General features: G+C 46.2%; 1 protein-coding gene across 1 annotated transcript in view; it reads left to right on the top strand.

Annotated features, from left to right (window-relative positions):
• The window catches only part of LAMC2 (laminin subunit gamma 2), an 85,966-nt gene that overhangs the window by 41,608 nt on the left and 26,411 nt on the right, over positions 1 to 17,947 (top strand). The window contains exons 12-13 of the mRNA XM_069641407.1: positions 3,540 to 3,676; positions 16,979 to 17,135. Of these exons, the coding sequence (XP_069497508.1) occupies positions 3,540 to 3,676; positions 16,979 to 17,135 (294 nt within the window). The remainder of the gene's footprint in view (positions 1 to 3,539; positions 3,677 to 16,978; positions 17,136 to 17,947) is intronic.

The following is a 17,947-nucleotide window of genomic DNA, read 5'->3' as shown; positions in this document are numbered from 1 at the left end:
GAGCACTCCTTACCATGGGAACAAGCAACCTTATAAAAAGCACTTCTGGGACACCACTCAGATGAGAATATTTCCCTGAATTTATGAGCTCTGTTTCCTTAGTTTCTGCTGTACCAATTGAGTGGCCATTCCTTCATTGTGGGCAGTAGAGTGACACCCCATAAGGCCTCCCCTGGTTGCACTTCAAAATTACCGCATTCCCTTCTCCCTGTGTCCTTCACCTTCTGGAATGCTGGCTATGGGCTTGAAACCTTACTTGCTGTACCAGCCGTTTTTCGACGCCTGGGATCCTACATCGCCCTGCACCCTTAACCAATCACTGCACGGCATTTCTCACCATCTCCAAGGACACTGGCCGTGTCTGTGCACCAGCTAAAACACACAAGAATTAAGCCACATTCCATGCAGGAAACTCTGAATACTTTCTGTGGCCTAGTCATCTGCAATCTCCAACATGACCTATTCCACATAGTCAAGACCCTCTGCTTGCTGTTAACACGCATCTCTATAGGTTTCCTTATACATTCTTTAAGCAATCTACCCCTATTTGTCTGTCGCACTGCATAAAAAGCCTTTCAACTTCCGGGGGTGCCTCTTGCACTTCTCTCTACCTCCAAAATCTACATCAGTTCTTAATCATCTACTGCTTAGCTGCAAATCTGTCCCATGATCCCACCTGGCCTGCCCTCTACGTATGGTGCATTCTACATGTCACTATCCTACATTTCTTCATAGAATTGAAATGCATGTGCACCTGACACAGCTAAGACGAAGCAGAGTAGCCTTGCACAAAGACAGAATCGCTGACCTTATAGATGGCCTACTCACTCTCCTCCCCGTAGAATGTTCCTCAACCTGTACTTTCTCTCACGCTTGGGGCGGTGAACTTGCATCCCAACATTCCCAACAGGGTGTATTATAGTCTTACAGACAGAAGGGCCTGCAATCGTCTCCATATATAGTGTGATTGGATTATTCACATATAACCTAATGCTTATGCTATTCATTCTTAGCATATTATTCAGACAGTAAGAATGCATTGTTTGTATCTTAATCAGCATTGTAGGTAGGCAACTCAATCCAGAGGCAATTATTTGCCATTGCATGTATTCCATGGTAAGGGTTCTAAGGCCCCCCATATGTGGGCTGGTTCAAGGGATTAGCAACCATCTCAGTCTAGCACCTGGAAGACTTGAGGTCAGTATCAGGCCATGTGATCTTGACCTCCATTACAAACTGGGAGCACAGACGTCTTTATGGGAGGGCAAAAGGAGCACTTGCCCAGGGCCCTCACCTTGGAAGGGGCCCCCACAAGGCTGCCTGATCTAAAGTAAGATTCCATTGTTCACCAGACTTAAATAGCAGACGCCAGGAGATTTTATGGCATGCTGCTGAGGCGCTGACCTATTGTCTGTCTGTTTTGACAAGTACATTCTGCCTTGATCAATTAATCATGTAATGCTTTCTATGTTCACTGTGGAATACAACGTTTGTGTGTTTCATACGGCACAACTTGTGTAGCATTCGTTCCTTCTTGTGGGAATTATGTTGTTCATGTGCAATAGCCAAAGTTGAAATCCATATTGATAAATTGAGTGCCACAATGGTTCAGACGTTAGCTCAGTGTGTTAAGCACGCATTGCAGAGATGTGTGTTCATATGAAAGATTAGAAGAGCACATTCCAGCAAGGCTGGCTGAACCTTTCCTATGTTTGAAGTTTATAAACCTACCTTCATATTTACTTGGTTTTGCAACATAAGTGGTGCTATTATCAGCAATGCTCCTGCACCAGATAGGGGTTGCTATAACAACTAACGTCATTCGTATGGTGATGGTCTAGAAATTGGTTTGTTCAGATGGGCCGTTCTAAAACCTAGGCAATCCCCTCCAAAGATGAGCATAAACTATAAGTCCAAAAGGTGAATAATGGACTGCGGGACCAAAGTGTTCATGCTTGTATCTAGGCTTTGCCAGCAGATAATGCAGTGATCCTGGTCAAATCATATATCTCTTGCATTACTGTGCTGTCTTCTGTGAGGTTTGCCTTCTTGCATGCTGGTGGCATCATTTAGCTTATTACTTGATCTTTCTTCTTATGTAGGCCATTTGAGTGGAAGGGGTGGTAGACAGGAGAGAGCGGACCAGATGTAGTCATTGGGCAAGCATATTTTAAGGTCTGTTCGTTTGACACAAACAACATTTTGCTTTTTGTATAAAAGTCAAAGGTTTTTCTGCACGTTTATGAATGACAATTTCACAAGCCATTGTTTTGGAAGTATTTAAAGCATTGATTGTCATGCTGGTACTTATATACTTCCCTTGATGATGGAGAGAATGTAGCTAGGATCATTCCAATTTTTGCGTAACACCCGTCTATAATATTTTGGTTTTAAAAATTGTCAGGTTTGGAAATGTGATTTATGTACTTTACAAGTCAGTTTTATAAAATTAAATGGTTTTAGTACATGGTAAGAGCTGGAAAAGAAAGTGTTCAAATGCAGACATTGCAGAGTTGGCACAAATCCCAGCTTCACTCCATAAAGGAATATGTGATCCTGGGCATCTCATTTAATCTTTTATTGCCTAACCTCTCAGTGTTGCCAGTCACTATACCTTTCAAAATGGTCAGCCCCTCAGTGTGATTTCCTTCTCAGGGTATGATCTTCATAAAAGCCTCACTCATGGTTTCACTGGCTATAGGGTTGCTTCCACTATAATAGTGAGCATTGATATACTGCACACCACAGGCACTTGTTCCCCTGATCTCTAATGGCAGCACTATTTGAAAACCATGTCCCACTTCTAATCTCAGTATGTCTGGATAGAGGCACCTTCCTGGTAGCTTCTAATCTACCTCCACTATCCATGCTATGGTATGTAAGCTTTCTCCTTCCTTACAATTGGTCTCCTCTATCCATGCTTCAGCACTTTTGCATTATCTGAGTCAGCTAATGTGTGCTCTCTGCCTATTCTGGGTTACATGTATCTTTTACATACAGTACTGCATTAATACTACAGGCTGCATACCTTCCCGGATAATATTGATAAAAGTATCCTGTTTCTATACTAGAAGAGAAGAAACCTCTTCGTAGATTGCTAATGTTGGCCTTCAAATGCTACTTGTTTATCAATCTGATCAGAGTAAGAATGAAGAGGGTAAGGGGATTTAAAGGGAGTAAACATGCTTATTTTGAATGCTGCGAGGCGGCGTGTCTACCTGTGGGTTTTGCTCACGGTGGGGGGAGGGGGATTGCCACCAGATAAACTTGACCACTTAATTCTTTTGGTTTGATTGAGGGAGGGGCCCCCAAAGATGTCCATGCCCAGGGCCCCAAAAAAGCTTAAGATGGCCCTGACTGGGAGTCCAACCTCTTTCTGATGGACTGATGGTAAGAGCAAATGTATGCGAGCCTCTCTTCATCCCAATGGATACGGAAGGAATCAAAGGCATTCTGCTTGTTTAGATTTAGCCTACACCTTGATGAACGGATTTATTGACGCCATCTTGTTTAATAACATGTCTCCTTTCCCTCTCCAGCCTGCAGCTGTCATCCTGTGGGCGCTGAGTCCAAACTGTGCCAGATGGATGGTACCTGCCGTTGTAAAGCTGGCTTTGAGGGGCCCCGCTGCCAACACCCCAGGTGTCCTACTTGCTACGGGGAAATACAGAGCAAGGTAAGAGCTGTGGGAATCCATGTCAGTCACCAATCAGTGCTTGTTCTTTGGGCTTTTGGTAGACAATGAAGTGCAATGAAGCTCTGGCAAAGGCCCCCCCTGCCCTTTATACCTGATGGCAGACTCCTCAGCGTGCAGTGCGCATGTTCAAATCAAGCCTGCTTAGGTGGGCAGCTACCGTGGACTTTTAAATACTAATAGCATTGGAATTAAGAGATAGTAACAGCATTCGATTTCTTGGTACCTAGTAATTGCATCGAATTAAATAGCATTGAAGGCCTTACCATATAAAAAAAGCATAGAAAAAAAAGCAGCAAATGCATTTTTTTAAGGTAAGGGGTTTCTTTTAATTGTAACGGGTTTTAAAGGTTAAAAAAGGGGAGTAGGTGGGACCCCTCCATTTAAAAAAAAAAAGAAACAAAAATGCATTCGATGCTTTTTTTCGATGCTTTTTTTTTATGGTAAGGCATTCGATTCTATTTAATTCGATGCAATGACTATAAACCGATGTCTTTGTTTTTTTTACAGTGGGAGTCCCTTTGTATATCATGCAAATTGCACAGAGGACCGCTGTTGCGTACACTTATACCTATGCAGTCCTCTACATGCAATGTGTATTGTTTATCTGAAGATCAGGGGAGGGAGGGACTGGGAACCATAAGAGGCCCTGGAAATAATTTGAAATGTGGCCCCATATTACACATTTTCTACAAGCCCAGCTCTTTTCCTATGAGAACATGTGGACAGACCACACAGAAGAGGCTCAGGGTGCTGAGGCCTACTGGGAAATCTCCCGAGTTCTCTATGGGCCAGTCCACCGCCGCTGAAGAGGTGTGCTTGAGGCATGTAAATCCAGGTGGTCCTGGGTGTAAATGCCGAAAGTACAGCTCTTCCCCAAAACAATCATAAACGGCACCCATCATGTCCGTGCATGGGGGATGGAATTAACATGAATTCCTACGGATGCCGCCTGGCCAGGCAGAAAGCCATGTAGATTCCAGCATCTGCACCCTCATGAACATGTATTGCAGGAAGAGATGCAGGCATATGTGTTGCATGGAGCAACTGGGGGAGGTGGAAGCAGTCATAACCTCATCAGGAGGTTGGCGGTATTCTGCCTGTAAATGCGCTGGGATACCGCCAACACAAATAGCATTACAGCTACTCGGTCCAGATCCCGAGTAGTGGTAAGGCGGTTAAGTCCAATTCCCCAATGTTTTTTTTGTTGTTGGTGCTATCAGCGCCAAAAACAGGCGGAAAGTGAAGATTTGTTCCTCCAGCAAAAAGCTGGAGGTAAAACTCCAACTTGCCACCCAACTCGTGTTTGCGCCAGCCCTAAAATGCGACGGCAATAGCGTTACTGCCGCATTTAAGGGCTACCTCCCACCTCCAGATGAGGCTCTATAGTGCCAAATCCACGAGAATCATATGGTTCATAATTCACTGGCAAGACTACCCGTCAGTAAATTTGCGATTCGGTCCCGCATTAAATAAGAGCCACTATATGTTATTCTGTCGGCAGCATCATGCCATATTGACTTGACTATCTGGCTGACAACAAGCTAGGAGCATCTGGACATTTAGACCTACTCTAACCTATATCAACACATTGTGCAACTGCTGGCCAGTAATCACCACACAGACCTTTCTACTCATCGAACTTTTGAAATCATTACCATAAATATATCCACAAAGGAAATCTTGGCTCTTCTTCCCCGAACCCAAGAATCTGCATGCATTGTGACCTTGATAGTAAGATCTGACGGTCTCCCCTGTAAATGACTGTCCTTGCCAAGGTTCTGAAAATCCTGCTTAATATGACAGAAGCTCATCAGGGAGGGCAGGTGCTGCCAGGTCATCTTGTTATGAAGTGAGCCTGGCGACCTCTCCAGTGGCCTATTGATACATTCATCTTTGAAGTTAGAAGGCCCTTGCTCTATGACAGAGCAGCAGCAGATGTAGGGAGACATAATGGTAGGTTTATTACAGCATGGCCCTACACAGACCGTGCTTCTCCCCTGCTGCTCTGGCTAGTCTCCATCTCCATCTCTATCTAACAACCCAACCGGCATCCTCGAGCAACCCCCTCTTCCACCAGTAACATTCTTGTATACTCCTTACTGTTAAAACACAAACCTTTTAAGTAGCAAAACAACAAAATACGATCCAGCTTTCTTTTTCTTCAGAGGGGAAAGATACAATAGAAGCTTTTCCTTTCATACTTCACTCTCACCCACTTCACCCATGCTTGCACCCCTTCTTTTGATCGTAATTTCTTATACATGCTTGGTTTGCTATTCCTCCTTATAATCCCCTTTCAGCTTCATGTTTTTCTCACAGCAAGGCACTCGGCTCAGATCTAGATCCCTGGTCCGCCATCCTTGGCGTGCCTGATGTTTTGGACTACAAATTCCACCTCCCCTATGCAGCACAGTCAATGGAGAGGGATCCTGGGAGTTGTAGTCCAAAATATATGGTGAGCCTCTGGTTTTAGACACGCAATCTAGGGACATGACCCTTTACCATACTAAATAAGTATTGCTCTGTCACATGTAGGCTAAACCTAAACAAAACCTAAACATTCTCAATCGGTCCTCCACAACGTTGTGTAACTCACTCCTCATTGCCAAGTGCACATTCTCTTTCACAAATTGAAATAAATACTCCAACAAGCCGTAAACCCCAGATGACATGATGGAATTCTGTGATGCAGAATTCCAGAAAATGAATATCTCCATTAAAACATAAAGGAACATCATTATCAGAGACTGTATCCACTGAAAACCCTTCCCATTTGAAAACGTCACCCAAAAACCTGATTGCACATTCTGCACCTACTACCGCTACAAATTTCATCTCAGTCTTTTTGGAACAATACTTCTCAAGGACCAGTGCCCGCCAGGCTCCACAACTTACTATACTACTGGTTCCAGCAAGGAGCACTGCTGCTATGTTGGAAAATCCCCTGGTTGCTGGGGTGGCATTCTTGTTCTTTGGGCCTTGGAGGAGGTGGCATCCCCTGGGTGCCGGGGTGGCATTCTTGTTCTTTGGGCCTTCGAGGTGGCAGCATCCCATGGTTGCTGGGGCGGCATTCTTGTTCTTTGGGCCTTCGAGGTGGCAGCATCCCATGGTTGCTGGGGTGGCATTCTTGTTCTTTGGGCCTTCGAGGTGGCAGCATCCCATGGTTGCTGGGGTGGCATTCTTGTTCTTTGGGTATCAAGGGGGAAGCATCCCCTGGTTGCCGGGGTGGCATTCTTGTTCTTTGAGCCTTCGAGGTGGCAGCATCCCATGGTTGCTGGGGTGGCATTCTTGTTCTTTGGGCCTTCGAGGTGGCAGCATCCCATGGTTGCTGGGGTGGCATTCTTGTTCTTTGGGCCTTCGAGGTGGCAGCATCCCATGGTTGCTGGGGTGGCATTCTTGTTCTTTGGGCCTTCGAGGTGGCAGCATCCCATGGTTGCTGGGGTGGCATTCTTGTTCTTTGGGCCTTCGAGGGGGAAGCATCCCATGGTTGCTGGGGTGGCATTCTTGTTCTTTGGGTATCGAGGGGGAAGCATCCCATGGTTGCTGGGGTGACATTCTTGTTCTTTGGGTATCGAGGGGGAAGCATCCCATGGTTGCTGGGGTGGCATTCTTGTTCTTTGGGCCTTCGAGGTGGCAGCATCCCATGGTTGCTGGGGTGGCATTCTTGTTCTTTGGGTATCGAGGGGGAAGCATCCCATGGTTGCTGGGGTGGCATTCTTGTTCTTTGGGCCTTCGAGGTGGCAGCATCCCATGGTTGCTGGGGTGGCATTCTTGTTCTTTGGGCCTTCGAGGTGGCAGCATCCCATGGTTGCTGGGGTGGCATTCTTGTTCTTTGGGCCTTCGAGGTGGCAGCATCCCATGGTTGCTGGGGTGGCATTCTTGTTCTGTTCTTTGGGCCTTTGAGGTGGCAGCATCCCATGGTTGCTGGGGTGGCATTCTTGTTCTTTGGGTATCGAGGGGGAAGCATCCCCTGGTTGCCGGGGTGGCATTCTTGTTCTTTGGGCCTTCGAGGTGGCAGCATCCCATGGTTGCTGGGGTGGCATTCTTGTTCTTTGGGCCTTCGAGGTGGCAGCATCCCATGGTTGCTGGGGTGGCATTCTTGTTCTTTGGGCCTTCGAGGTGGCAGCATCCCATGGTTGCTGGGGTGGCATTCTTGTTCTTTGGGCCTTCGTGGTGGCAGCATCCCATGGTTGCTGGGGTGGCATTCTTGTTCTTTGGGCCTTCGAGGTGGCAGCATCCCATGGTTGCTGGGGTGGCATTCTTGTTCTTTGGGTATCGAGGGGGAAGCATCCCCTGGTTGCCGGGGTGGCATTCTTGTTCTTTGGGCCTTCGAGGTGGCAGCATCCCATGGTTGCTGGGGTGGCATTCTTGTTCTTTGGGCCTTCGAGGTGGCAGCATCCCATGGTTGCTGGGGTGGCATTCTTGTTCTTTGGGCCTTCGAGGTGGCAGCATCCCATGGTTGCTGGGGTGGCATTCTTGTTCTTTGGGCCTTCGAGGTGGCAGCATCCCATGGTTGCTGGGGTGGCATTCTTGTTCTTTGGGCCTTCGAGGTGGCAGCATCCCATGGTTGCTGGGGTGGCATTCTTGTTCTTTGGGTATCGAGGGGGCAGCATCCGCTGGTTGCTGGGGTGGCATTCTTGTTCTTTGTCCTTCGAGGTGGCAGCATCCCATGGTTGCTGGGGTGGCATTCTTGTTCTTTGGGCCTTCGAGGTGGCAGCATCCCATGGTTGCTGGGGTGGCATTCTTGTTCTTTGGGCCTTCGAGGTGGCAGCATCCCATGGTTGCTGGGGTGGCATTCTTGTTCTTTGTCCTTCGAGGTGGCAGCATCCCCTGGTTGCTGGGGTGGCATTCTTGTTCTTTAGGTATCAAGGGGGCAGCATCCCCTGGTTGCTGGGTGGCATTCTTGTTTTTTGGGCCTTTGAGGTGGCAGCATCCCCTGGTTGCTGGGGTGGCATTCTTGTTTTTTGGGCCTTTGAGGTGGCAGCATCCCCTGGTTGCTGGGGTGGCATTCTTGTTCTTTGGTGCTTCGGGGGGCAGCATGGTTCACGCAATCTTTCCCTGCATCGTCTTTGACTTGCCTTTTCATTGAATGCCTTCCCTGATGGCCTTCAAGTGGACATCTTATAAACTCCTCCTTAAATCTCGATGGAACTAATCGTTCTGCCCGCCCCATATGTAATGGGGCAAAACACGATTCTTTATTCGACTTGTTCATGTCTGCAGCCCACTTTTCTTATTTCAATTCTTTAAGCAAATAAGTTCTCCTCCCTTATATTTTCTCCAGCTCCTAGGTTTCCTAAGTTGTAGTTGTATCGGCTCAGTTGCTACACACTTGTCCTTTTTCCTCTCTCTTGTCCACCTCACCTTGAGCCCCCTCCATGGGGGATCAGGAGGGACAAGGCACACCCCGCTTCCTCTTTCCCAGGATGCATGCCATTGTGAAGTGGAACTATTGCACCGCCAGAAACTAGGAGGTTTTTGGTGGTGTGACTTGCCTTAACTCTCAGGTTATCAGTAAAATGACCAAAATGAAATCAGCTGGCCTAATCTTTTACGATGAATCCCAAATATACATCTAGCAACATACAAGGGCCTGGTCTATGACCGGACATATTTTTTCCACATTCTGTAGGGCTCATGAGGTAAAGGTATTACCTACTTTTGCCAAATGACAATTTGCAGATTTTTTTTGTCAAATTTTTTAACACTATTTTTTAACTGTAATTGTATAGATAGAAGATTTGGGTTAGGTATATAGAAAGGTGGGAGCAAAAGGGTTAACCAGATTTCGAGGTTCTCCCCCCTGCTTTTTGCGGTAAAAAAACAATTCAGCAAAATGGCATTCGGCGACAAAATAGTCGGGAGACCTTCACAGATCCATTGTAAACACTATCTGTACTTCGTCCATATCATAAATTTGACTCGGCACCGCACCAAACCAAGCATCCACAGGTATCCATGGTCCAGCGCTGGTGCCATCATAGTACAAAGCTGGTGCTGGCCTCGCACCCCCTCTCAGCCCTTCATAAGCCTCTTCACCTTGGTCATCCCACTTACACATCTTCCGTTCAGCTCAACGCCTGGCTTCCTTCTGTTATTAGTTTCTGAAGATGTTGGGAGAGCAGGAATTCTGAATCACCTTCTAGCAGTCTCTTTTGTGAAAAGTGACCCTGAATCCACCAACACACTCAGCTTCCTCCTCTGAAGAGTCCCTTTACGGCAGGCTCCATTCTCTTTTGACGCTACACATTTTCCCTTTTGGTTATCTGGACTTGTTACGATGGGTGGAATTGAAAGCAATCAGCCTACCCTGGCTCTACGCTTCCCCTGTGACATCTTCTACTTCTCTCTCATTATCCTGCTCCCTAGATGGTGTCAATCTCTCACATAAAGTGGTCGGCTCAATACTCCACGCTTGCCAATTTATTTATTTATTTTATTTATTAATAATGTGCTGGAACGAGGTCCAAGGGCATAGAAGCGCAGACAAGACGGAACAACACAACATATAAAGGATATCAGCAGGTCATGGGCTTGCAACTTACTTCCTTGTTTCCTACCTCGGATTTGTCTGGAGCGTTTAAATTGCAAGTATTCACTATTCGCCGGTGCCCAAGAGCAAAGGGCCATCCCTCTAAACGTAAAATTCATTCACGCTTTAGTTTTTTCGAATCTTCACATTGGTAGTATAGCCCAGTGGCAACTCGCTTGTCTTGGAAGCAAGACGACGCAGAGCAAGACAGGTTCGAATCCCAGGTCCGTGCTTAGAAATCACTTTGGTATTAAGCGCGTTATAAATAACCAATTATACATTATAAACAATCCATTAAACATAGTAATAAATTCCATAATCAATATAAAATGCACAATTAAAACAGTGCAAAAATCCAGCATGAGAAAACACGGTTGTCCTAGTGTCATTTTCATCCAGGTCTACATTCTCTCAAGGGAGCAAATCAATATGATGTGTCCTCGTTCTCAAGGCCCTCTTAAGACAGGACAGCAACGCCCACGCCACATGAGGTGAATCAGCCAGAAATAAATAAAAAAGTGCTGGGCGACCCCGTACACAGGTCAGCTGTCTTAAAACAGGCAAAATAGTCTGTGTCCTAATGGGCAGAGGAGAATAACATGTAGATATTTTCCTCTGGAAAATCGCACAATGGGCAACTGGGTCGCCCTGAAAGGCCCCGCCAACGCGCAGTAACCCCGCTCTCAGCATTAGAGGATTAAAGCGTGCCCCAGAGATGGCCCACTGGTCAGATTGCTTATATCCAAAAAAGAGATATTGCTGCATAAAATCAGCGCGACTAATGATGGTGAGAGTTCTATTAGCAGAAGTTTGCACGGCACTAACTTCGCTGTTCTCTAATAAAAGCAGCACAAAGATTTGTATCTTTATTCTGCATTCAACACTCAGGAGACTACTTGGCGGTAAGAAATGAAAAGACTTTATTTTGCCACATCATTTTCCACAGGTTCAGTAGCCCAGTGTTCCCGGCGAAAAATCCACATCTCTTTAACAATATATGTCATTTCGGCATCCTTGCGTCTTTTATCGAACTGCTGCCCTGCTTCCTCTCCCACAGCATCTATATAAGGAAGTAGAAGCTTCATCCTTCTGCACCCAAATAGCAGAATAGCATAGCTTGCCTTTGCTTATGCATTAAATTCTCCCCACCTGACACCAGGCAGCACACTCTAAATTATCTTTCCAATGCACTTCATCCACCTGCACCCAAATAGCAGAATAGCATAGCTTGCCTTTGCTTATCCATTCAATTCTCCCCACCTGACACCAGGCAGCACACTCTAAATTATCTTTCCAATGCACTTCATCCACCTGCACCCAAATAGCAGAATAGCATAGCTTGCCTTTGCTTATGCATTAAATTCTCCCCACCTGACACCAGGCAGCACACTCTAAATTATCTTTCCAATGCACTTCATCCACCTGCACCCAAATAGCAGAATAGCATAGCTTGCCTTTGCTTATGCATTAAATTATCCCCACCTGACACCAGGCAGCACACTCTAAATTATCTTTCCAATGCACTTCATCCACCTGCACCCAAATAGCAGAATAGCATAGCTTGCCTTTGCTTATGCATTAAATTCTCCCCACCTGACACCAGGCAGCACACTCTAAATTATCTTTCCAATGCACTTCATCCACCTGCACCCAAATAGCAGAACAGCATAGCTTGCCTTTGCTTATGCATTAAATTCTCCCCACCTGACACCAGGCAGCACACTCTAAATTATCTTTCCAATGCACTTCATCCACCTGCACCCAAATAACACAATAGCATAGCTTTCCTGTGCTTATCCATGACAGTCTCCCCACCTGACACCAAGCAGCACACTCTAAATTATCTTTCCAATGCACTTCATCCACCTGCACCCAAATAGCAGAATAGCATAGCTTGCCTTTGCTTATCCATTCAATTCTCCCCACCTGACACCAGGCAGCACACTCTAAATTATCTTTCCAATGCACTTCATCCACCTGCACCCAAATAACACAATAGCATAGCTTTCCTGTGCTTATCCATGACAGTCTCCCCACCTGACACCAAGCAGCACACTCTAAATTATCTTTCCAATGCACTTCATCCACCTGCACCCAAATAGCAGAATAGCATAGCTTGCCTTTGCTTATCCATTCAATTCTCCCCACCTGACACCAGGCAGCACACTCTAAATTATCTTTCCAATGCACTTCATCCACCTGCACCCAAATAGCAGAATAGCATAGCTTTCCTGTGCTTATCCATGACAGTCTCCCCACCTGACACCAGGCAGCACACTCTAAATTATCTTTCCAATGCACTTCATCCACCTGCACCCAAATAACACAATAGCATAGCTTTCCTGTGCTTATCCATGACAGTCTCCCCACCTGACACCAAGCAGCACACTCTAAATTATCTTTCCAATGCACTTCATCCACCTGCACCCAAATAGCAGAATAGCATAGCTTGCCTTTGCTTATCCATTCAATTCTCCCCACCTGACACCAGGCAGCACACTCTAAATTATCTTTCCAATGCACTTCATCCACCTGCACCCAAATAACACAATAGCATAGCTTTCCTGTGCTTATCCATTCAATTCTCCCCACCTGACACCAGGCAGCACACTCTAAATTATCTTTCCAATGCACTTCATCCACCTGCACCCAAATAACACAATAGCATAGCTTTCCTGTGCTTATCCATGACAGTCGCCCCACCTGACACCAGGCAGCACACTCTAAATTATCTTTCCAATGCACTTCATCCACCTGCACCCAAATAACACAATAGCATAGCTTTCCTGTGCTTATCCATGACAGTCTCCCCACCTGACACCAGGCAGCACACTCTAAATTATCTTTCCAATGCACTTCATCCACCTGCACCCAAATAGCAGAATAGCATAGCTTGCCTTTGCTTATGCATTAAATTCTCCCCACCTGACACCAAGCAGCACACTCTAAATTATCTTTCCAATGCACTTCATCCGCCTGCACCCAAATAGCAGAATAGCATAGCTTGCCTTTGCTTATGCATTAAATTCTCCCCACCTGACACCAAGCAGCACACTCTAAATTATCTTTCCAATGCACTTCATCCACCTGCACCCAAATAGCAGAATAGCATAGCTTGCCTTTGCTTATGCATTAAATTCTCCCCACCTGACACCAAGCAGCACACTCTAAATTATCTTTCCAATGCACTTCATCCACCTGCACCCAAATAACACAATAGCATAGCTTTCCTGTGCTTATCCATTCAATTCTCCCCACCTGACACCAGGCAGCACACTCTAAATTATCTTTCCAATGCACTTCATCCACCTGCACCCAAATAGCAGAATAGCATAGCTTTCCTGTGCTTATCCATTCAATTCTTCCCACCTGACACCAGGCAGCACACTCTAAATTATCTTTCCAATGCACTTCATCCACATGCACCCAAATAACACAATAGCATAGCTTTCCTGTGCTTATCCATGACAGTCTCCCCACCTGACACCAGGCAGCACACTCTAAATTATCTTTCCAATGCACTTCATCCACCTGCACCCAAATAGCAGAATAGCATAGCTTGCCTTTGCTTATGCATTAAATTCTCCCCACCTGACACCAGGCAGCACACTCTAAATTATCTTTCCAATGCACTTCATCCACCTGCACCCAAATAGCAGAATAGCATAGCTTGCCTTTGCTTATGCATTAAATTCTCCCCACCTGACACCAGGCAGCACACTCTAAATTATCTTTCCAATGCACTTCATCCACATGCACCCAAATAACACAATAGCATAGCTTTCCTGTGCTTATCCATGACAGTCTCCCCACCTGACACCAAGCAGCACACTCTAAATTATCTTTCCAATGCACTTCATCCACCTGCACCCAAATAGCAGAATAGCATAGCTTGCCTTTGCTTATGCATGACAGTCTCCCCACCTGACACCAAGCAGCACACTCTAAATTATCTTTCCAATGTACTTCATTCACCAAATGGTACCCCCGCTTTAAGTAGTGGGTGTGGGGCAGTGACCCCTTTCTTATTAGAAATTGTGAGCTTCCTTAAAAATGTATAATAAAGGATCAAAAAAACTGCCTGTGCTATTGCCAACCACCACAAAATAACTATTTTCCGTATCCCCCCGAACCTCACACCCAAAAACCAATGATTACAGTGTGGCGAATTGGAGAATTCTTTCATCCTTTTATTGGGCGGGGCCGAGCTAGAAGGACTGGGTTACTCTGGCCACTACCCGATGTGTCTCCAAGAGGGTGGACGGGTCAGGATTCCTTGGGATCGCCCTCCCCTCAGCGATGCAGTATTTCCTTAATAAGGGTCTGACTTTGTGTGATAAGTTGGCCCAGGTCTACAGTTCTCAGCTTGCCCCAGACCGGCCCAATTCTAATAACATGGAAGGTGGCAACTGCGTAAGCTTCTTGAAGTCTAAGGCTGAAATAATATTAAGAGCCTTGAGCGCAAAGAATGGTTATTGTAAAGAGAACTCCAACCACGTCCCTTTAACAGAGTGTAATACAGGAAGAGGGGTGGACCGCATGAGTTCACCGAGTGTAGTACTGGAGAACATTAAGACCACACTGTACCTTTGGAGTGCGTAGCAGACAGTCAACCAAGGGTAACAAATGTTCCATCAACAAACATTGCAACTATATGGCTCCAACGCACAAACTCTTTATGCTAGGTATGTTAATGTTAAAGGTATTTGTACCGTGCACCGTCCCCAACGGAATTGGTCACCAGGTGCTGTGGCAGATCTGCAAACAAAAAAGGAGGGGTGGGGAGTTAGTAGGGTGAAGTGGGAATAGGAAAGTGAGAAAGGTGTTTTTTTTTGGTCAGCTTCAGTTCAGTTTTCACTGTGCGTTGAGCTTGGGTGTGATTAGCAGATCAATGTGGGTCCTCGTGTGCTGTTGAAGTTGTGTAGTACGTAGGGTTTGCTGTGCAGAGAAGTGGTTGTGTGGGCTTTTATGTGAGAGATGTGTGCAGAAAGTTGAGTTTTTGGGTTAGTGGGTTTTTGCCTCTTTGTCTTTGCATTTCTTTGTTCCTCATCTCTGATTGTCCTTTGGAGTTGGTATTGTAGTTTGTCCGTCTAGTTGTAGGTGTGATGGGGTGACACATTTCCTTCTGAGCTATTTCAGGGGTTTGTGTGCCAGGTTGAGGCATGCATTGCCCCCTGCTCTGGTATTGGTACTGTATATTTTACATTCCTCAGCTCCCTTCCTACCCATTTCCCTGTCGGTGATCCATGTCTTCCTATGTTCGTTCTGTCGACTAAACGTGTGTTGAAATTTCATCCTTCCCCTTCGCTCCTGATCTCTCCATATTCATTCCTTAGTGTGATCTTAACTTATCTATGTTTCATTTTGGTACAGTGATATGCCGTAAACTGTTCTCCCCCCTCCCTCTGGTTATGGGAGCTAGCATGGGGGGATAGGGAGGATTGGTTCCCTCTCCGAGTATTGTTTCCGCTGCGTGTGTGCCTCCATACGCATTCCTTATAGTTATGGAGAGAAGAGCCAGGTTTTGAGTAGTATTCTAAATAGAAGGTGATCTCTCGTGTTACGTATGCTGCTTGGTAGCTCATTCCAGGTGTTCGGTGCAAAGTGAGAGGAGGATCCTCTGTATTGTCTTTTTTGTACGGTTTTGACTCCAAACAGATGTCGCTGCTGAGTGATCTTGTGGGGCGGTAGATGTTTATTTTCTATCTTAGGAACTCTGCTCATTGGCCGTGGATTGCTTTGTGTATTACGCACATTGATTTGAACTTTATTTGCTATTTTATTGGTAGCCAGTGTAGCGTTTTCAGAGCTGGTGTGACGTGTTGTCTTCACGGTAGTTTGAGCAGGAGCCTGGTCGCAGCATTTTGTATGCGTTGTAATTTTTTTAGAAGTCGCTCTGGCATTCCTAGATATAGGCTGTTGGTGAAGTCTACTCTGGACATGATGAAAGCGATGATGATGAGCATTTTGTGGGCGAATGAGAGGAATGGTAGGATCTTTTTTACTGCTCGTGGGTGGAAGAAGCATTTCTTGATTAGAGCGTTTACTTGTGGCTCTAGTGCTCACTTTTTGTTTCAAAGGTTCCATAGTGAGTATACACCATATGGGATGAAAAGGGTAACTCTGATGTGTAACTCTTGCTCAAGCTGCTGTATCAGATGAATAGTCCTTAACCATTCTTTGTTAAGACATCTTGCAACATTCGCTGGGATAATCTTGCTGAATGTGTGGTGGAACCCCAGTCTCACTGGGAATAGTGCTGTCTGTCCCCTGTCTAGTAGATCAAAGGCGTTCTAGGCATTGTTGGCGTTCCCTGAACCATATCCTTTGGATCCCCAATCCCTCCTCCCCACCCCCGCACCATGAATCCAGCAGATTCCAACTTCAACAGGGAATGGAGCTCCAACAGTAGGACCTTTGGGTTTAAGTCCCTTTCCAAAATATCTGTAACTGTTTCCATGTACATAGCAGCTCTTTCGTGTTGGGAGTATCAAAGACACCATTATTTCCCCAGAGTTGGTCGCTAGATGGGTACCACCAAAAGGAAAAAAGGAGGTAAGGAGGGGGAAAGTGTTGGATAGTGCCTTTAAAAAAATGTCGAGTCACCCTCAATGTTATTTCCAGCGGTAATATCACTGGATACCGTATTCTGTATGAGTTAACAGTTCTAGTTTTACTTGAATTGAAGGATTTGTCACTATAGATAGTTTCCGGTAGATTGCTCACTCTGGGGACTCTTGGGGTTACAGGTGGACCTGCACCGGCTGCAGCTAACTGATTTGGAAGCCGTGGTGTCAGGGATTCAAGTTGGTGATATTACAGTGAATAACAAAGAACTTGATGCGAAGATCCAGCAGGTGCAAGAGACCGCTCGGGACATGAAGAAAGAGGCTGAGACCCTGGAAGGTAAGAGTGCTTTTGAGTTGTCTCTCTCGTGAAATCCTGTAGGATAAGAGTGCCATTATATTTGTTCATTTATAACACGCTTAATACCAGGAGTGGTTTCTAATCGCGGGATCGGGATTTGAACTGGTGTTGCGCTGCGTTGCCTTGCTTCCAAGACAAATGCGTTGCCCCTGAGCGCTCCTTTCTCCCCATTATGTAGGGGCCCAGTGAAACCCTGCAGGAAGGGGTAGCAGTGTCATTGAGTGTGCTACCTACTGAAACTTTTTAGGGTAGCAGTGCCGTTGAGTGGGTCCTACAGAGATACCCTGCAGGGGTGCAGTACCATTGAGTGAGCCACCCGTGAAAGCCTGCAGTGTAGCAGCATCATTGAGTGGGCTCCCCAGTGAAATCCTGCAGGGTAGCAGTGCCATTGAGTGGGCCAACCGTGAAAGCATGTAGTGTAGCAGCGTCATTGAGTGGGCTCCCCGGTGAAATCCTGCAGGGTAGCAGTGCCATTGAGTGGGCCAACCGTGAAAGCATGCAGTGTAGCAGCGTCATTGAGTGGGCTCCCCGGTAAAATCCTGCAGGGTAGCAGTGCCATTGAGTTGGCCAACCGTGAAAGCATGCAGTGTAGCAGCGTCATTGAGTGGGCTCCCCGGTGAAATCCTGCAGGGTAGCAGTGCCATTGAGTGGGCCAACCGTGAAAGCATGCAGTGTAGCAGCGTCATTGAGTGGGCTCCCCAGTGAAATCCTTCAGGGTAGCAGTGCCATTGAGTGGGCCAACCGTGAAAGCATGCAGTGTAGCAGCGTCATTGAGTGGGCTCCCCAGTGAA

The sequence above is a fragment of the Ambystoma mexicanum genome, chromosome 1q (genome assembly GCF_040938575.1).
Source record: "Ambystoma mexicanum isolate Mex_15411 chromosome 1q, UKY_AmexF1_1, whole genome shotgun sequence".
NCBI lineage: Eukaryota > Metazoa > Chordata > Amphibia > Caudata > Ambystomatidae > Ambystoma > Ambystoma mexicanum.
This window is presented reverse-complemented; position numbering and strand designations above follow the sequence as displayed.